At 35.2% G+C, this 15,061-nt stretch overlaps 1 protein-coding gene across 9 annotated transcripts in view; it reads right to left on the bottom strand.

Moving 5' to 3' along the window:
* USP25 (ubiquitin specific peptidase 25) overlaps window positions 1–15,061 on the bottom strand; it is a 153,995-nt gene that overhangs the window by 45,690 nt on the left and 93,244 nt on the right. For all 9 annotated transcript variants that reach the window (XM_070455092.1, XM_020874611.2, XM_070455089.1 and 6 more), the window contains 6 exons: window positions 14,760–14,921; window positions 13,929–14,155; window positions 11,024–11,094; window positions 10,101–10,329; window positions 8,503–8,703; window positions 804–943 (listed from right to left, as the gene is read on the bottom strand). In XM_070455092.1, the coding sequence (XP_070311193.1) occupies window positions 804–943; window positions 8,503–8,703; window positions 10,101–10,329; window positions 11,024–11,094; window positions 13,929–14,155; window positions 14,760–14,921 (1,030 nt within the window). The remainder of the gene's footprint in view (window positions 1–803; window positions 944–8,502; window positions 8,704–10,100; window positions 10,330–11,023; window positions 11,095–13,928; window positions 14,156–14,759; window positions 14,922–15,061) is intronic.

Raw genomic sequence — 15,061 nt, 5'->3', positions numbered from 1 at the left:
GCAGAGATTCTGTGTTGAAAGGTCCTCTTCTCTTCCGTTCTCTGGGTGGGCATCCTCAATCCTAGAATTAGCCACTGTGAAATCTAGACTAGAGCTGTTTGTGCGTACTAGTGAAAACTAAATACCTATAGCAACTGAATGGTTCTATAGTATGAAATCCTTGAAACATCTCTCAGAATATCATATTCACTGAAACATAATACAATACTATTATGTTCAACTTACTGTTATTAAAAGACACAGCTAAATACTTGAAAATTATACTAAAGGAGGTTAATAATGACAATTTGACACAGGGCACTTGAAATATGCATAAACTGTTTTATAATATCATATTTATCCTGCTAATATTACTCTAACCTAGACTATCTGGAATTTTGTTAAACATAGTCCATGGAGCAATGAAAATTATATCCTATATTCCCAACTATCCTAACGTAAGACTAAATACAGAAGGCAGGGTGGGAGGGAGGTTGAGGGGAAAGAAAAATAATGTTAAACTCTGTACTTCTCTTTTGAAGTTCCAAATCAAATGGCCAGTTTGGCCTATGATTATAATTTTTCATAATTCTCTAACAGGAAGATAAAAACTATTTTTTTTTAAAAGAAGCATTTAAAAAGGTATAGCTGAGGAAATTACAACCTGGGCAGTTAGGTGACACCTGCAACCACTCATGTTCACGGCAGAGGCGTCCCTTGGCCAGGTCTCTCTCGACTCCCAGACAGGTCACTCTCCTTACACAGCTAAGAAACCTCGTGAAGGTGGATGGGTATGCTCAGAGAGCTAAAAGAAAAATTCTTACCGACTGCAAAACTGTTTCAGGACTTTTATCTTCATGCTCATGTGATGCCTTGGTAATTATTCGAATGGTTTCTTCTTTCAAGTGCTTTGAGAAATCACTTCTTGATGGCTGCTCTAGATATTCTGGTTCTCCTGCTTGTGCTTCATGAGAAAAGAATCAATTGTATATCTAATGTAAATCAGTGAGTCTAGACTAAGATGAATTTCTTATTTACTTCTCATTTGAAGTTATACATTAATTTTACTTTATTGACTCTAAAGTAATACATGCTTCAAACAACAGCACTTCCTCCTCCAGAGTTTACCAAAAGAAAAGAATCAAATCTCCAGATAAGTCAAATAATTACTGAAGAAAGCACTCATTACAGTTTATGCTAAGAAATTTATTGTAAGTTTTTTGTTGTTGTTGTTAGGACAAGTATCAAAATCTCACTTTGGGTCATCACAGAGCACTGGGTTGAGCTCCCTGTGCTATACAACAGCTTCCCACTAGCGAGCTATTTTACACATGGTAATATATGTTACTCTCTCAATCCATCTCACCGTTCCTTCCCTGCTGGTCCACTAGCCTGTGTGGGATGGGGGCTGGGGTGGGAAGGAGGGGATGTATGTACACTCATGGCTGATTCACCCTGCTGGAGGCAGAAACCAACACAGCACTGTAAAGCAATTATCCTCCAAATAAAACTGAAACCTTAACAAAAACAAATCTCACTTATGTTCTGAGTTCTAAATCCACAGATGCAACAATGTACTCTGAATGTCCACTGGGTATTTGACAGACAAGCCCAATATTTATCCTTATGCAACCTATGAGGCTTTATATAAGTGGGCCTCTGTCAGTAACTTATACTTTCATTTTAATAGCACTTTCCCATAATTATAGCTTCATTACTTTGTTTCAAGCCTATATTCCCTGCTATACTGTAAGAATCTCAAGAGCAGGGGGGTTATCTCCCTTTTGTATTCCTATTTCTTCCACACCGAGCATATAATAAGCCCACAATAATTTAATGAAACAAATGAGTTAATAAACCAATGGAAGGGTAAAAGGAATAACAATGTACTCTAAAATATCACACAATGTTACCAGGATAGGTTGAGTTCCTGCTCAATCAACTGGTGGGAAACAGGACTATTTTCATCCTTTCCAATATCTGATTAATTTAAAACCTTTCTCAAAGTGAAATATTATTAAAAGAGAAATACTATAATTTCAACATAGATGCATGAATATTCATTCATCCACTGAATTTTAATTAAGTGTCTATGTGCCAGGCAGTAGGCTAGGCACTGGGACTCAGTGTTAACAAAGTGGCCAGTCCCTGTCCCCATGAAGTTTACAGTTAACTATGGAAAAAGGTATTAACCAAAGAATTACACGTATGAACTGTGACATCATCATAATACATTGTAGGAATAAAATGGGGTAAGGGTAACTTAAGATTATGGGGTATGGGATAACTAACGTTTCAGTTGAAACATAATGAATTAAGTGGAAGAATGAAAAGCCCATGAAGTAAGCATGAATTCAATCCCAAAGACTTCTAGTGTGGTCGAACTACAGACTATAGTATAAGACGGGAGAAATGGCAAGAGATGACGTAGACAGGGATAAAATGGGGGCCTTTGAGTCATGGAAGTTTTAAGGGCAAAAGGAAATAGATAAACATTCTAAATACAATGACAACATGCTGAGTTTAAAGAAAATTATTCTGGCTACACTGTAAAGAAAATAAGGTTAGAGAATAAAGTAAAACCAGAAATCAGTAAAAGTACTAAAACAGCAACATAAGCTCTTTATCTTGCTTACAGAGCAATATTAGCAAGAAATGACTGTGCTTTTGGATAACAGAGACAGTGAGAAAAGGAGAATTGGTTAGATTCAAGATACATTTTAGACATAATGGTTTGAAGACTGACATGCAGTTGTCTTATATTTTGGATATGAGTCATTAGGATAATGGAAGTGAAATATACTCTGACAAGGAAAACTAAAGGAAGAAATGATAACAATGTTTGTGACAGGAAAAGAAGTCCAAAAGAAGTTAAATGTTGCATTTCTCGATTTCCTAAGAACTGCAATGTTCTTTCAATGTGCCTGTATTATAGAGAAAGTTAAGAAAAATCTCAGCCACTACAACTCCAGTTTAGCAGAGTGTCTGCTTCCTGAAGGTTTCATGATTAAGTGGCTTAAGTCAGCTATTTCAGGCCTTAACAGAGACAAACTTCTTGTCGCTGAAGCTTACATTACTTGTGTTTTCCCCCTCTGTCTCTTCTCATTATAACAGATAAAACATCAGTACTTGACAGTAGGATGTGAGCTTAATGCAATGTGGGTCAAGAAATTCATCTGCTAGGACACTGGGCTAAGCCAGGGAAACCTGGACAGTGCAGGTAAATAAAGCTCTTAAGAGCAGAAGCAGTTTTATCTGATCAACACAGTCAAATATACGTAGGTCCCCAGGGTTAAGGTTTCCTTCCTCATAGGGATTTGAGTCCAAAAACCTTATGCGATGCTGAATGATTCTGCCTAAACATCATACAAAACTATTTCCTCCAGAATTTTCTCTGTGCAAATATATTCCATGGAACTTGTATGAGTGGTGCTGTAATCACAGTAGGTGAACCTACAAGGATTCAAGTTCTGGGAGTTTGGAAACAAAAGTCCGAACTTCATTCCCAACATGTTTGATGAGCATGTCTCATTTTCAGTACTATGCTAGGTATTAATAATGTTGAGAAAAAATGACATAAGATTTACTCACTTCAAGGAACTCTCAACAAAATCAAATAAATGTATACTCCATTACAATATAAAGTGCTAAGTGGATTGGGATGGGGAATACATGTAAATCCATGGCTGATTCATGTCAATGTATGACAAAAACCACTACAATATTGTAAAGTAATTAGCCTCCAACTAATAAATGAAAAAAAAAAGTGCTAAGTGCTGTAACAGACTTATGCACAAGGTCCTAGAGAAGCACTGTGGACCCCCACACACACTTGGAAAGATGTTGCATGCTAAGAAAGACTTCCTAGAAGAAATGCCAACTGAGCTAAGTCTTGAAGGATTTGTAGAGAAGATTATCTTGGAGATGAAGATGATCATTCTAGGCAGAAGGAATAGCATAAGCAAAGGCACTGTAAGGACAGATAAAAGATTAAGAAATTCCTTGCTGCTGCTGCTGCTAAGTCACTTCAGTCGTGTCCGACTCTGTGCAACCCCACAGATGGCAGCCCACCAGGCTCCCCCGTCCCTGGGATTCTCCAGGCAAGAACACTGGAGTGGGTTGCCATTTCCTTCTCCATCCTTGCTATTAATGAGCCTTTAGAACGGTAAGCAAGACAAAACATAACTGGTACTGAGAATAGATCGGGACTAGAATAAGGGGGGAAAGACAATAGCTGCTACAGGGGTAATTAGGGAGATTCATAACGATTTGGGACTATTAGGGGAAAAGTGGACAAAGTTTCAAGAATAGTGAGGCTAAGAGGACATTTTTCAAATGAGGGATACTTCATGAGCAAAACCATAATGACAGGAAAAGACCCTACAAGCAAGAGTGACAGGGAACAACACGGTTTAGATGAAACATGCTTATAGAATAATGGTCTTGGAAGAATTACAAGGGATTCAGATTTAATAGAGGGTAAAATTGAAAAGAAAAGAGGTTTTAAGTTTATTTTGTCAAACCAGAAGAGTAAAAGACATGTTCACTAGAACAAACAAATAACCAGAGGAGGAAAATAAAAAGCTCCTTCCACTACCCAGAAAAAAATACTTAAAGAGCACTGCTTCAAAGAACAGCAGTCCATGTTCCTTATAGAAATGCATTTAAAGTCAAAAATTCCCCCAAAGCCGTCTATAAAAAGCCATGCTAGGCTGGCTGGCTAGAATATCAGAGAAACTTTTAAAGGCTTCGGATTCCTAGACAGCACCACAAACAGAATTCTAGTAATGTGGGAGGTAGAGGCTTAGGAGCCAAAGTTAAACCCACAATTTATCTAAGAAAAAGTCGCAATAGCACCACACAGCTTTGCTTTCTCTCCTAAGGTACAGCTATCTGGGCCAGACTTTAAAACGGCTGCACTCCCACACACTGAAGATCACCTCTAGGAAACTCATTACTGCAATTTCCAAAGGGAATGAAATCAAATCAGAAAACATTTAAGGGGCACCTATCATGTGCCATTTATTAGGCTACACTCTGGAGATTTAAATAAAAACATGACTTGGTCCCTGCTTTAAAGGAACTTGAAATACTGAGGCTACTGAAAATATCCTGAAAATACTGAGAATGTTGTCCACTCTACCAGATCTTACTTCTAGGAACCAACTGTACTTTCCTGGAATATCAACTTATTTTTGACTTGCAGACCATTTTTACTTCATTTTTTTCTACCCTTATTTTTTGGTTTCAGTTTCCTTTTTGCTTTTAAAATCGGAGTATGCTATATAGATATATTGTAAGGACTTCAAATAGTTTCTGAGTAGATATGAGTAACACAAGCAAAATAATAATTCAAGCAAAGTTTCCTCTTCCTCAGAATACGGTGTTATTCATATAGCCTAGAGCCATGATGCTTAACCAGAGGTACACTCAGAATTATCTGAACATCTTTTTAAAAATACATACTCTGGACCCCTCCTCCATCCACAGATTCTGATCCCAATAAGTCTTAGCTGGTATGTCCTCAGAAACAGTCTCCCAGGTAATCCTGATGTATACACCAGTAGTAAAGAACTGCTGGCTAAATCTCTAAGCATAAATGTTAAGGTAAATATTCTTTTGCAGATTAGAGAGGTAGCATGACACGGATTGAAGAAAACTTTCCTATCACTTATTACTTAGTTTCCTATCACTTATTACTTAGTTTCAATAAGACAATGAATCATGCTGAAGAAGTGATGCCTATGGATTTTTTTTGGTTATCTGTTAGCAAAAGAGGAACAAATACTCATTTAATTAATGCTATATAAATTAATATTCTTATTTGGAATATCATTCTGAAGAAACTGGATTTTAATAGTTCTTAGGTTATAACTGTATTGAAAAGATTTTCAGGGAGAGAAGGAAAATCACTCTGATGGATTTTAAGAATAAGATCTCCTTTTATTACTTCCACTAGTCACTCATAATCCTAATGTACACCTGAGAAATAAATACAGGTTGTCTATGATATTATGAAAGTATTATATTAAATTATTTGAAAACTGTAGGGAGAAATAGGAAAAAAAAATGGCATGAGCATTAAAGTAAAATTTCTCTGCTAATAAAAGGAGATAAGTAATTCCAATGAACAATATAATAGATTCTCTTATTCAATTGTGTATGTTAAATTGCCCTGCAATGGAAGATAGATTTCTTAATGTGATATATAAGATAAGATAGTGGTAGAACACATTTTTTAACCAATAATCTCACACACATCCCAAATTTATAGATTTACAATATTCTATTTCTATTAACTCAAAGTGCCTATTTCTAGCAATTCTATAGAGGACACACAGTTTTCCACTGAGGCAGTATTGTCATTGCCTTCTAAAAACTCAGTCCTGAAGATAACTATCTTAACAGTTACATGTGAATTGACCTTTACCATCTCTTTATTTTTTAGTTATTCTGGCTCCTTTCAGCTGCATTTCTCTCCAAGTTGGTCTTTTTCTTCCCCCCAATACTAAAAAGAGACTTGAATGCACAATGCACATGCACCTGCACAATGCCCACTACTGAATTTTTTTAAACTTACAAAACAGGATATAAAGCGTGTAACAGGAAGTACTGATCAGAATAAAAAGGATATGGAGCATATAGATGTGGCCGTTTCATACAGAGGGAATATAACAAATGTAAATGATGGGGAAAAGCTGGCAAGTCCTGTCAGATAGGAATATTAGTGGGGAATATGTCTTAGTTTGACTTAGTAAAAATAGAATGTGTTAAGTCTGTAAATTTAGATACTCTTGTGAGAAACAGAAAAGATGAAAAGCAGACTGTATACAATTTAATATTGTGATGCTACAAAATATAAGTGAACCAAGAATTGGATTGGAACTTGGCCGATGACTAGAGGACTCACCTTCATCTGAGTGCTCAGGTGCCACTAACATTTATGCCATTTATGCAGCCCTGTCCTCCCACCAATATGAACAGTCACAAGCAAATGGAGGTGTAAAAAATTAAGTGAAGAATAACAGAGTAGCTCCATCTTGGGGTAAGTTCTAGGGAGTAATTTGGAAGCAGATAAAGGATGAAATCACAGAGATGGAACTAACTCAAAAATGACAGGAACTATAACAAAGTTACTACAGTTATTTGAACTCAGAAACCTCTTGATAGCTACTGAGCTATTTTATTTTCTACTAACATGGACAAGGTTACTATAATGAAACTGCACTGTTGTAAAACTATAGAGTTTCACCTGCTCTATATACTGGCCTTTGCTGTACGTGAAGAAAGCGCAGTCCTCATCTGGTATAGCTCACCAAAGACCACAATGGTGGTACTGAGAGACACTGCTGCACACTGCATTTATGCATCGATATGGCAGTGTAATACCGTTTTCACAGTCTTTAAAAAATGCTGAATCAGTGCTGCTTAAAATCAAGATCAAGGACTCAACTATTCAATTTGCATGAAAATAAGTTGCAAGTCTGGAAAGATTTGTGCGTGCCTATTCAGCAGTCATCACAACATACTGTAGTCTTACAGATCTCTCATTCAAAGAATAAATCTGTCTAAAGTTCAAAGGAGAATGCTGACTTATCTAGGTAAAGGTGCATAGGAATCTGTCTGTAAAAGACAAAATTAAACAAACACTGAGAATGCTTTCTTAAAAAATAAAAACAAAACACACAACCTTACAAAAAAGGGTGATTCAAAATGATCCACTCAGAATAAATTTTAAAAAAAAAGGACAAATGAGTTTAAGGAAAAGATCTAATTTATCTCTTCTCAATTCCCTAACCACTAAACAGAAATAGTACCTTCTTTACAATACAAAATATCATCTTAAATTATATTCACAACTTAATCATAAGATGAATCTTAAAAAAACCATCGGACATTGCATTTTCAATTGTGCTAGAATGTATTTTATTTTTGTAGTTCTTAATATTTCATTGATTTCATCAGCTAATAATTATAGAATTGTGAAAATATTTATATTTTTATATACTTCTCATTTGTTTTATAGATTACACAGATTTTCTTCACTTGGAATATATTAAAAATTTAGTTGCTGCTAATCTGTCTTTTAAGAATTCTAAAAAGAATCAAATAAATACTCTATATTAACTATTTACCAGTAGTGTTATTTTGCTTAACTATGAAATTACTAGAGTGCATTCTCTTGAAAGCTTTAGTGAATTAGCAGTTGCACAGTTTTTCTAGGTATCTTGCCAAGAAAAGTCAGTCAAAGTAGGCAACATACAAAGACAGAGAATTAGCAAAATCATCTCATTCAGCTTAAAAATGGTATATATGTGTATATATAGTGTTATATAGCAAAGGGGTAAACTAAATTGTTGCCTTTTATTTCTGAGTGATGGAATTTCAGATTTTTTTAATTGGAGTCTCCAAACTCTAGGATAAAATTTTTTGCTCTTGCTTTTTCAATAAGCATATCTTATTTTTACAATAATTATCAATAATAAATATGAAATTGATAAAATGCAATAAACATGGACTAACCTGTTGTCACAGAAGACTCAGACTCTCTCAATTTCTGAGATGCTAGAAGTTTTTCCTGTAAGGCTTTCTGAGCAAGTTGTGCATCCCATTCTTCTAGTTCTTTCTCAAATCGCTGGTTGTCTTCCTCAACAAAATCTCTTAAGTCAGGGGGTAGTGTTTCTATTCCAACAAGGGCCTGCCCAGTTTCTTTATTAAACTCCTCTGCAAATCATATTTCAAAAACTATTATAAAATTAAGGATTAAAAGAAAAATGCAAAGTTCAAAATAGAAGGTATTTCAAATTATTACCATCTAGCAAATCAATATTACGTATATATTAAAAGTAAACTCAAACAAATGCTCAGAAAAGCAAGATGCAAATATGTGATCATCCATTATAGGTAACGTTCTCAGCTTTTATTTTTATTTGTAAGAGTAAAAAAAATGAAACAAGACATAAAGCCAAAATTGTTGCTACTCAAACACTGACACAGTACTACTTTTTCTACTATAAAATACCAGATACTTGATTATTCATGAAGTAAAACTTACCACAAAATGACAAGTAACACATAACCTCAAAGCTCAAAACAGAACTAAAATTCCTTTCCATCTGAAGCAGTTAAGTATAGCAATATATTTATATACAATTTGAAATCTAATCAATATAGCAAAGTTTTTTTAAAAATCACATAAATAGAATCTAAAAAGGTTACTCAACCTCTACCACACACACGTAAATTAAATTTTAGCTTTTCAGTCATAAATCCAGCAAGTTTTGCTGAGTGGTTAAATACAAAAGGAAAGTTGATTTCTATCAGTCTCAACAAACCTTTATTATGTGCTTTCTTTTTTATATGCAAAGTCTATATTAGAATATGAAAAGTAAAAAGATTAAGACCATGTCATAGCATGACATGGTCCCTGTCTGTAAGCAGGTCAGAGTGAAGTGGGGAAGGCAAGCCAGCATATAATTCCAGCACAGTAAGTGCCCAATACAGGTATGCCATGAGAAGACAAGAAGGAATACTTTCTGGCAGGTTCAAGGAAAACCTGGCAAGGCAGATGACACCTGAGTTGAATCTTGAGATGAGCAGGAATTAGGCAAAAGAAGAAACAAGATCATCATTGCCAAAAATAAAAAACATAAGAACATATTGATAAAAATATGTGAAATGATTTGGTGTGATCCAAAGAAGTTTAAATATCAGTCAAGTATATAAAGTTTGAAATGGAGAGTGGTTATAAATGAATCTGGAGAGACAATTAGAAGCCAGATAATGGAGGCTTTACAAGTCAGGCTAAGAAGTCTGAAGATGAGTCAATGTGTGATACAGTCATGAAAGGTATTTTAGCAAGGAGAAAAAGTCCAAGTTATATTTTATAATAGTTACTATATAGTTAACTTTGAATACAAAATATATCCCAATTCTCAGCCCTGGTCACATTACTTTTCAATTCCAGTTTTCTCACTTAAAATAACCCAAAAGCATTTTCCAAATATATCCATCACCTTCTTGAGTAAACTACACTTAACTAATCACACCGGAGACCAGAATCAAATTAAAGAGCTACTTATTTAAAAATATATATTGCCCTATACATTTCATATTCTTACCTTGTATTAAGAACTGCGGTTTGTCATTTATGTACATTAAACAGTACGCACTGGCATTTCTGTAACCACCGAAAGAGTCCCTCACTAGCTCTTCCCAGGACGATTTTGTTACAGCAATATCATTGTACTTCATCCACCTGCTCTCACGGTGATCAAAAATGTATGCCCAGTAGTGTCCGGCATTAGCTTGACCTTCATGAACTAAAACAGCATGTAAACGATAAGGAACCTAAACACGAGAACAGAAGAGTTAAAGTGCAGGTAAGTGCTCTATTATAACCACCTCTCTTGAAACTCACAAATCATCTGATGCGAGGGTTCCCTCAAAGCATATGTTTTTTAACAAGAGTAAATTGGCTGGGATTAGAGTTTTGAAAAAATTAAACTATGAAATAAAAAAAGGCAGGGAAGGGGGAGGATAAGTAAACTAAGGACAGGTAAGGCAGACAGGTGTGTAAATAGGATGATTTTCAAAACTCTGGAAATATATTTGTTGATTTATTTAAGATATCTTTAGAATAAAGAATTTATATGAATATTTATACATTTAGCACATGATTTGTTTAAATTTTCATAATTATAAATTGGTGGATAAGTTCAGCAAAATGGCATATATAAAGAGCCATTATATAAATCTCAGAAGTTTAAATGTAACTGAGCCCTTTACCTTCTCACATAATCTTTGTATCCTTAAATCACCATATAATTTCTCCCATATAATTTCTTAAAAATACTGAAGCACTTTGAAAAATTTTAATAAATTTTATTATAAAAGAATAAATTGTTAGGTAATACAGAGAAAAATAATATAAAAATCTTAAAGTTCAGCAATTTTATAACACAGAGTATGAGAATTAAGCTAACATAAAGATAAAATATGTAAATAATTTAGATAATGCTTACTAGCTCAAAATTCAACTTACTTGGATCATAGATTTGTCAGAGTACATTAGCTCAATTGTGCGATGGATTCTAGATATGCTTTCCTGTAAATCTAAGGACAGAAGATGCCATTTAATGATCAAAATCAAGTATGTTTCTACTGAGACTTGTAAGGTAGGGAATAAAGGTTTTCCTACAAATATGCTAGAGGAGTAAGAAAAAGTTTCTAAAACTGTTCTTAAAAACATTACTATTCAGAATCTGTATAAAATGAATTTAGTTCTCCTTAATAAAAGATGCAGCACAAATGAGAAATTAAAAACCAAACAAATACAATTTTAACAACAAACAGAGCCAAAAAACCTGAATTTTGTTCAAATTTATAAAAGAAGGTTCCAATGAAAATTAAAGTTAACCCCCCACACATATATGTATAAAACAGGAAAACTTTACAATGAAATAAAGTAACTTCATCATATATCACACACATATACATATATATGTAACTGAATAAAAATCCACTATAATCATCAATGGAAATAAAGTTGTGAGACACCCATTAGCTGCTATTTCTACTTCAAGTAGAAATCTATCCTACACAATTACTTACAAGGCAGGGATGTGCACCACTATATTACCCATAATTATTTTTTAAAAATCAGAGACAACCTAAATATCTGTCATACAGTATAACCACATTATTCTATGAAGCTATTAAAAAGAATCAAGCAGAAAACATCAAAGCCTACCAAAAAAAAAAAGAAGTAACTCTAGAACAGGAAAGGCCTTTTTTTTTTAGCTTGATAGAAAATCCAGGAACCATAAATGCAAAGACTCCTCCCCAAATTTAAACAAAATCTATAGCATAGAAACAAAAACAAAAAACAACATAAAGATAATCAAATGACAAACTGGAAAAATATTATTTGCCACATATGCTACAGGTAACAGGTTAACAGGGCTTCCCTGGTAGCTCAGCTGGTAAAGAATCTGCCAGCAATGAAGGAGACCCCAGTTCGATTCCTGGGTTGTCAGGAAGATCCCCTGGAGAAGGGACATGCTTCCCACTCCAGTATTCTTGGGCTTTCCTGGTGCGTCACACAGAAAAGAATCCACCTGCAATGCAGGAGACCTGGGTTCGATCCCTGGGTGGGGAAGACCCCCTGGAGGAGGGCGTGGTAACCCGAGCCGGTATTCTTGCCTGGAGAATCCCACAGACAGCGGAGCCTGGCGGGCTACAGTCCAGGGGGTCACAGAGTCAGACACAACTGAGTGACCACGCACAGCACAACAGGTTAATATTCACAACATTTAAGCTTCTATTAAGCAATAAGACAAACTGCTCAATACAAAAATTGGGCAAATACCACAAATTTATTAAAGAACAGGATTTCACTAATCATTAATGAAATTGAAATCAAGACACTGTAATACAATTTTCATTTCAACTATCAGACTATCACAAATTAAAAGGTGCCCAGGGCTAGGGAGAATACTGGGAAACAGCGTGTCTCACACAAAATTAGAGAGACTCTAAACTGGTTCATTGCTTGGAGGGGGGTGGGAATCTTTAATACCTGATCCATAGGTCCAAAACCATATGACGTGTCTCTCAACTTCCTCAATTTAAAATGACCAAAAGTGGACTCATCATATTCCTATTTCCTTCCCCAAGGTGGAGGCGACCCACCATTCTGCCCTTTTCCATAGTACATTCTATCCATTTAGTTATCGATACCACCATGAGTAACTGAGGGAATCAACCCTGATACCCCTCTGTCTCTCACCTCTAGTCAAGGACCCACATCTGTCAGCTGTCTCCAAAGAATAAACCAAATTCATTTCTTTCTTCCCTAAATGCTACTTCCCTGGTGTCAAAAGCGTCTTAGTTTTCAGCTTTCTGACTGGAATCTTACAGAAACAATGCCTAGTTCAGTAGAAAATTATCCAACAACCTAACACAGTATTCAGGAAAACCTATGTGCTTAAGTAACGTTCACTAATTCAAACATAAAAAATTCCCTTATATATGAAAACACTAAGGAAAATCTTCACAGTAACTAATGCTGTTAGTTGCTCTCCCACCTTATTTACTCTCTATTAAGTTAGGACTGCTCTTTATTTCCATATTGTCTATAAAGCATCTAGTTGGGCTTTAAAACTAGATTTAAAACCTAACAAGTGATGTTGTTTAATGTAAGTCCAACCTTTAGATATAAAAGAGTAACTCCAAGATTTTTTCCACAGATCAAGAAAAATGATGATAAAGTCTACCATAAAATATGGACATCACTTCATTTTAGCAACTCTGAAGTAGGAAGGAGATAATTTCAGAACAAAGGAGCATTCCTTCCAAGAATGGAAGGATGGCAACTTAATACCAACATGCTCATTGCTCCTCCCCTCCCAGAGCACTGTCCTTGTTTTCCTTATGCCAGTTAAAACTGGTTACATTCTGGCACTGAGTTAATAGACCATAGTTGGAACTCTGCTAGAGCAGACTGAAAATTAAAATTCAGATTCCTAATTCTTCAACCTAGAGACAATTTTTTCACTTGAACTCAGCACAGACATCAAGGGAGATACATAGTTGGTTATGTACAAAATCTGATGCTGGATGATGTTTCACCAGTGGAGTACCTGTGAATACCAGCTTGATATAAATTTAGAGCACTAAACCAGAAAATCAGACCATCTGCTAGGTCATTAATCAGCTAAGTAATCCAAGGAAAATCTTTTGGTCTCTCTAGAACTGATAATAAGATCATAAAAAAGGAAGCCAAATGAGCTCATTTTATAGAAAACACTTTGTAAGGGGGAAAAAAACACAAAAAAACCCGTTTTTAATATTTACAAATGAAACCCATAGATGACCTCCCTTCTCCATTTTAACATTAGCCAAGTCCATCTGAGGTGAGAGTGGTTCTGCTCTGAGACGCGTCTTACCTCTGGTGTCATTTTCTATTTCTGTCCTCCAGCGATGTAAACAGCTTTCGAGCACAGAGAGTTCTTCCTCTGTTATGTGCCTTGGTGCCGGATGCATGGGCAAGTCTGGAGGTATCCGAGACTGCGTGAACGGTTTGTGTATTACTGATCTTGATGAGATGGCAGCTATTGATGCGGGCGACGTGCTTGGCAGTTCTGAAGAAGGAGCTCCCTGTTGGTCTGTTGTGCTGTATTTTTAAAGCATAGAATATTCACTATTAAACTTTCCAGACTGAAGCTCTGGACAAAGATTATGTGCTAAATAAACAATATTAAGTTGGCTTATAGTTAACAAAAGAAGAGTTTTCTTAAAAAAAGAAGTATGTGGATTAATGTAATATCCAAACGAGATTCCTACTACATGGAACTACATTATTATAAGGCTAAAACTGGGGCTTTATCTTATAAATGGCTCAATAGTATTTATTTATACAAATCATACATATACCAGATTTATAAACCTTCCCTTGCTGATACTTACCAGCTCACACTACAGAAAAAAATTCTCATTTAATAGTAGTATTCTCACAGATGAAAGAAAGGCTGATACATATACCACAACAGCCTAAAGTATAATTCTGAATGGAAAAAATAAGAATATTTTAATCCGCAGCCATAAAAAATCCATTGAAACAATGAAATAAGAAAGCCCCTAGAAGACCTACACAATCTTCTAAGTTCACTAAAATAAATCACAACATGCATTTTATAAAAACCTTCTCTAAAGGTATCAATTACAATATTACATAATACAGGAACACAGCTGTCTCTTCTATCAAGAAAACTTTTTACCTTGGTAATGTCTGTGATGGTACAGAACCACTAGATGGGGAACTAGCATCAATATCATCAACAGGAGAAGTGCAAACAGGTTTACTTGAGGCAAATTCCAGGGCATACTGCAGAACATCCACCAAGGGGAAGCGTTTGGGACCCGAGCCGTAACTTAAATATCTGTTAAACATAAAACGCATGAATACTCCCATTTGTGTAAAAAGCATATTTATTTCAATAATTGTTCTAAAACAATTTCTAAAAACACTTTAATATTTCTCAACAGTGAAATTAATTTTGCTTTCAAATGATGGTAAAAC

This window comes from Odocoileus virginianus, chromosome 25, assembly GCF_023699985.2.
Source record: "Odocoileus virginianus isolate 20LAN1187 ecotype Illinois chromosome 25, Ovbor_1.2, whole genome shotgun sequence".
Classification (NCBI taxonomy): domain Eukaryota; kingdom Metazoa; phylum Chordata; class Mammalia; order Artiodactyla; family Cervidae; genus Odocoileus; species Odocoileus virginianus.
Note: the sequence above shows the minus strand (reverse complement) of the source record. Positions and strands in the feature narration are given on the sequence as shown.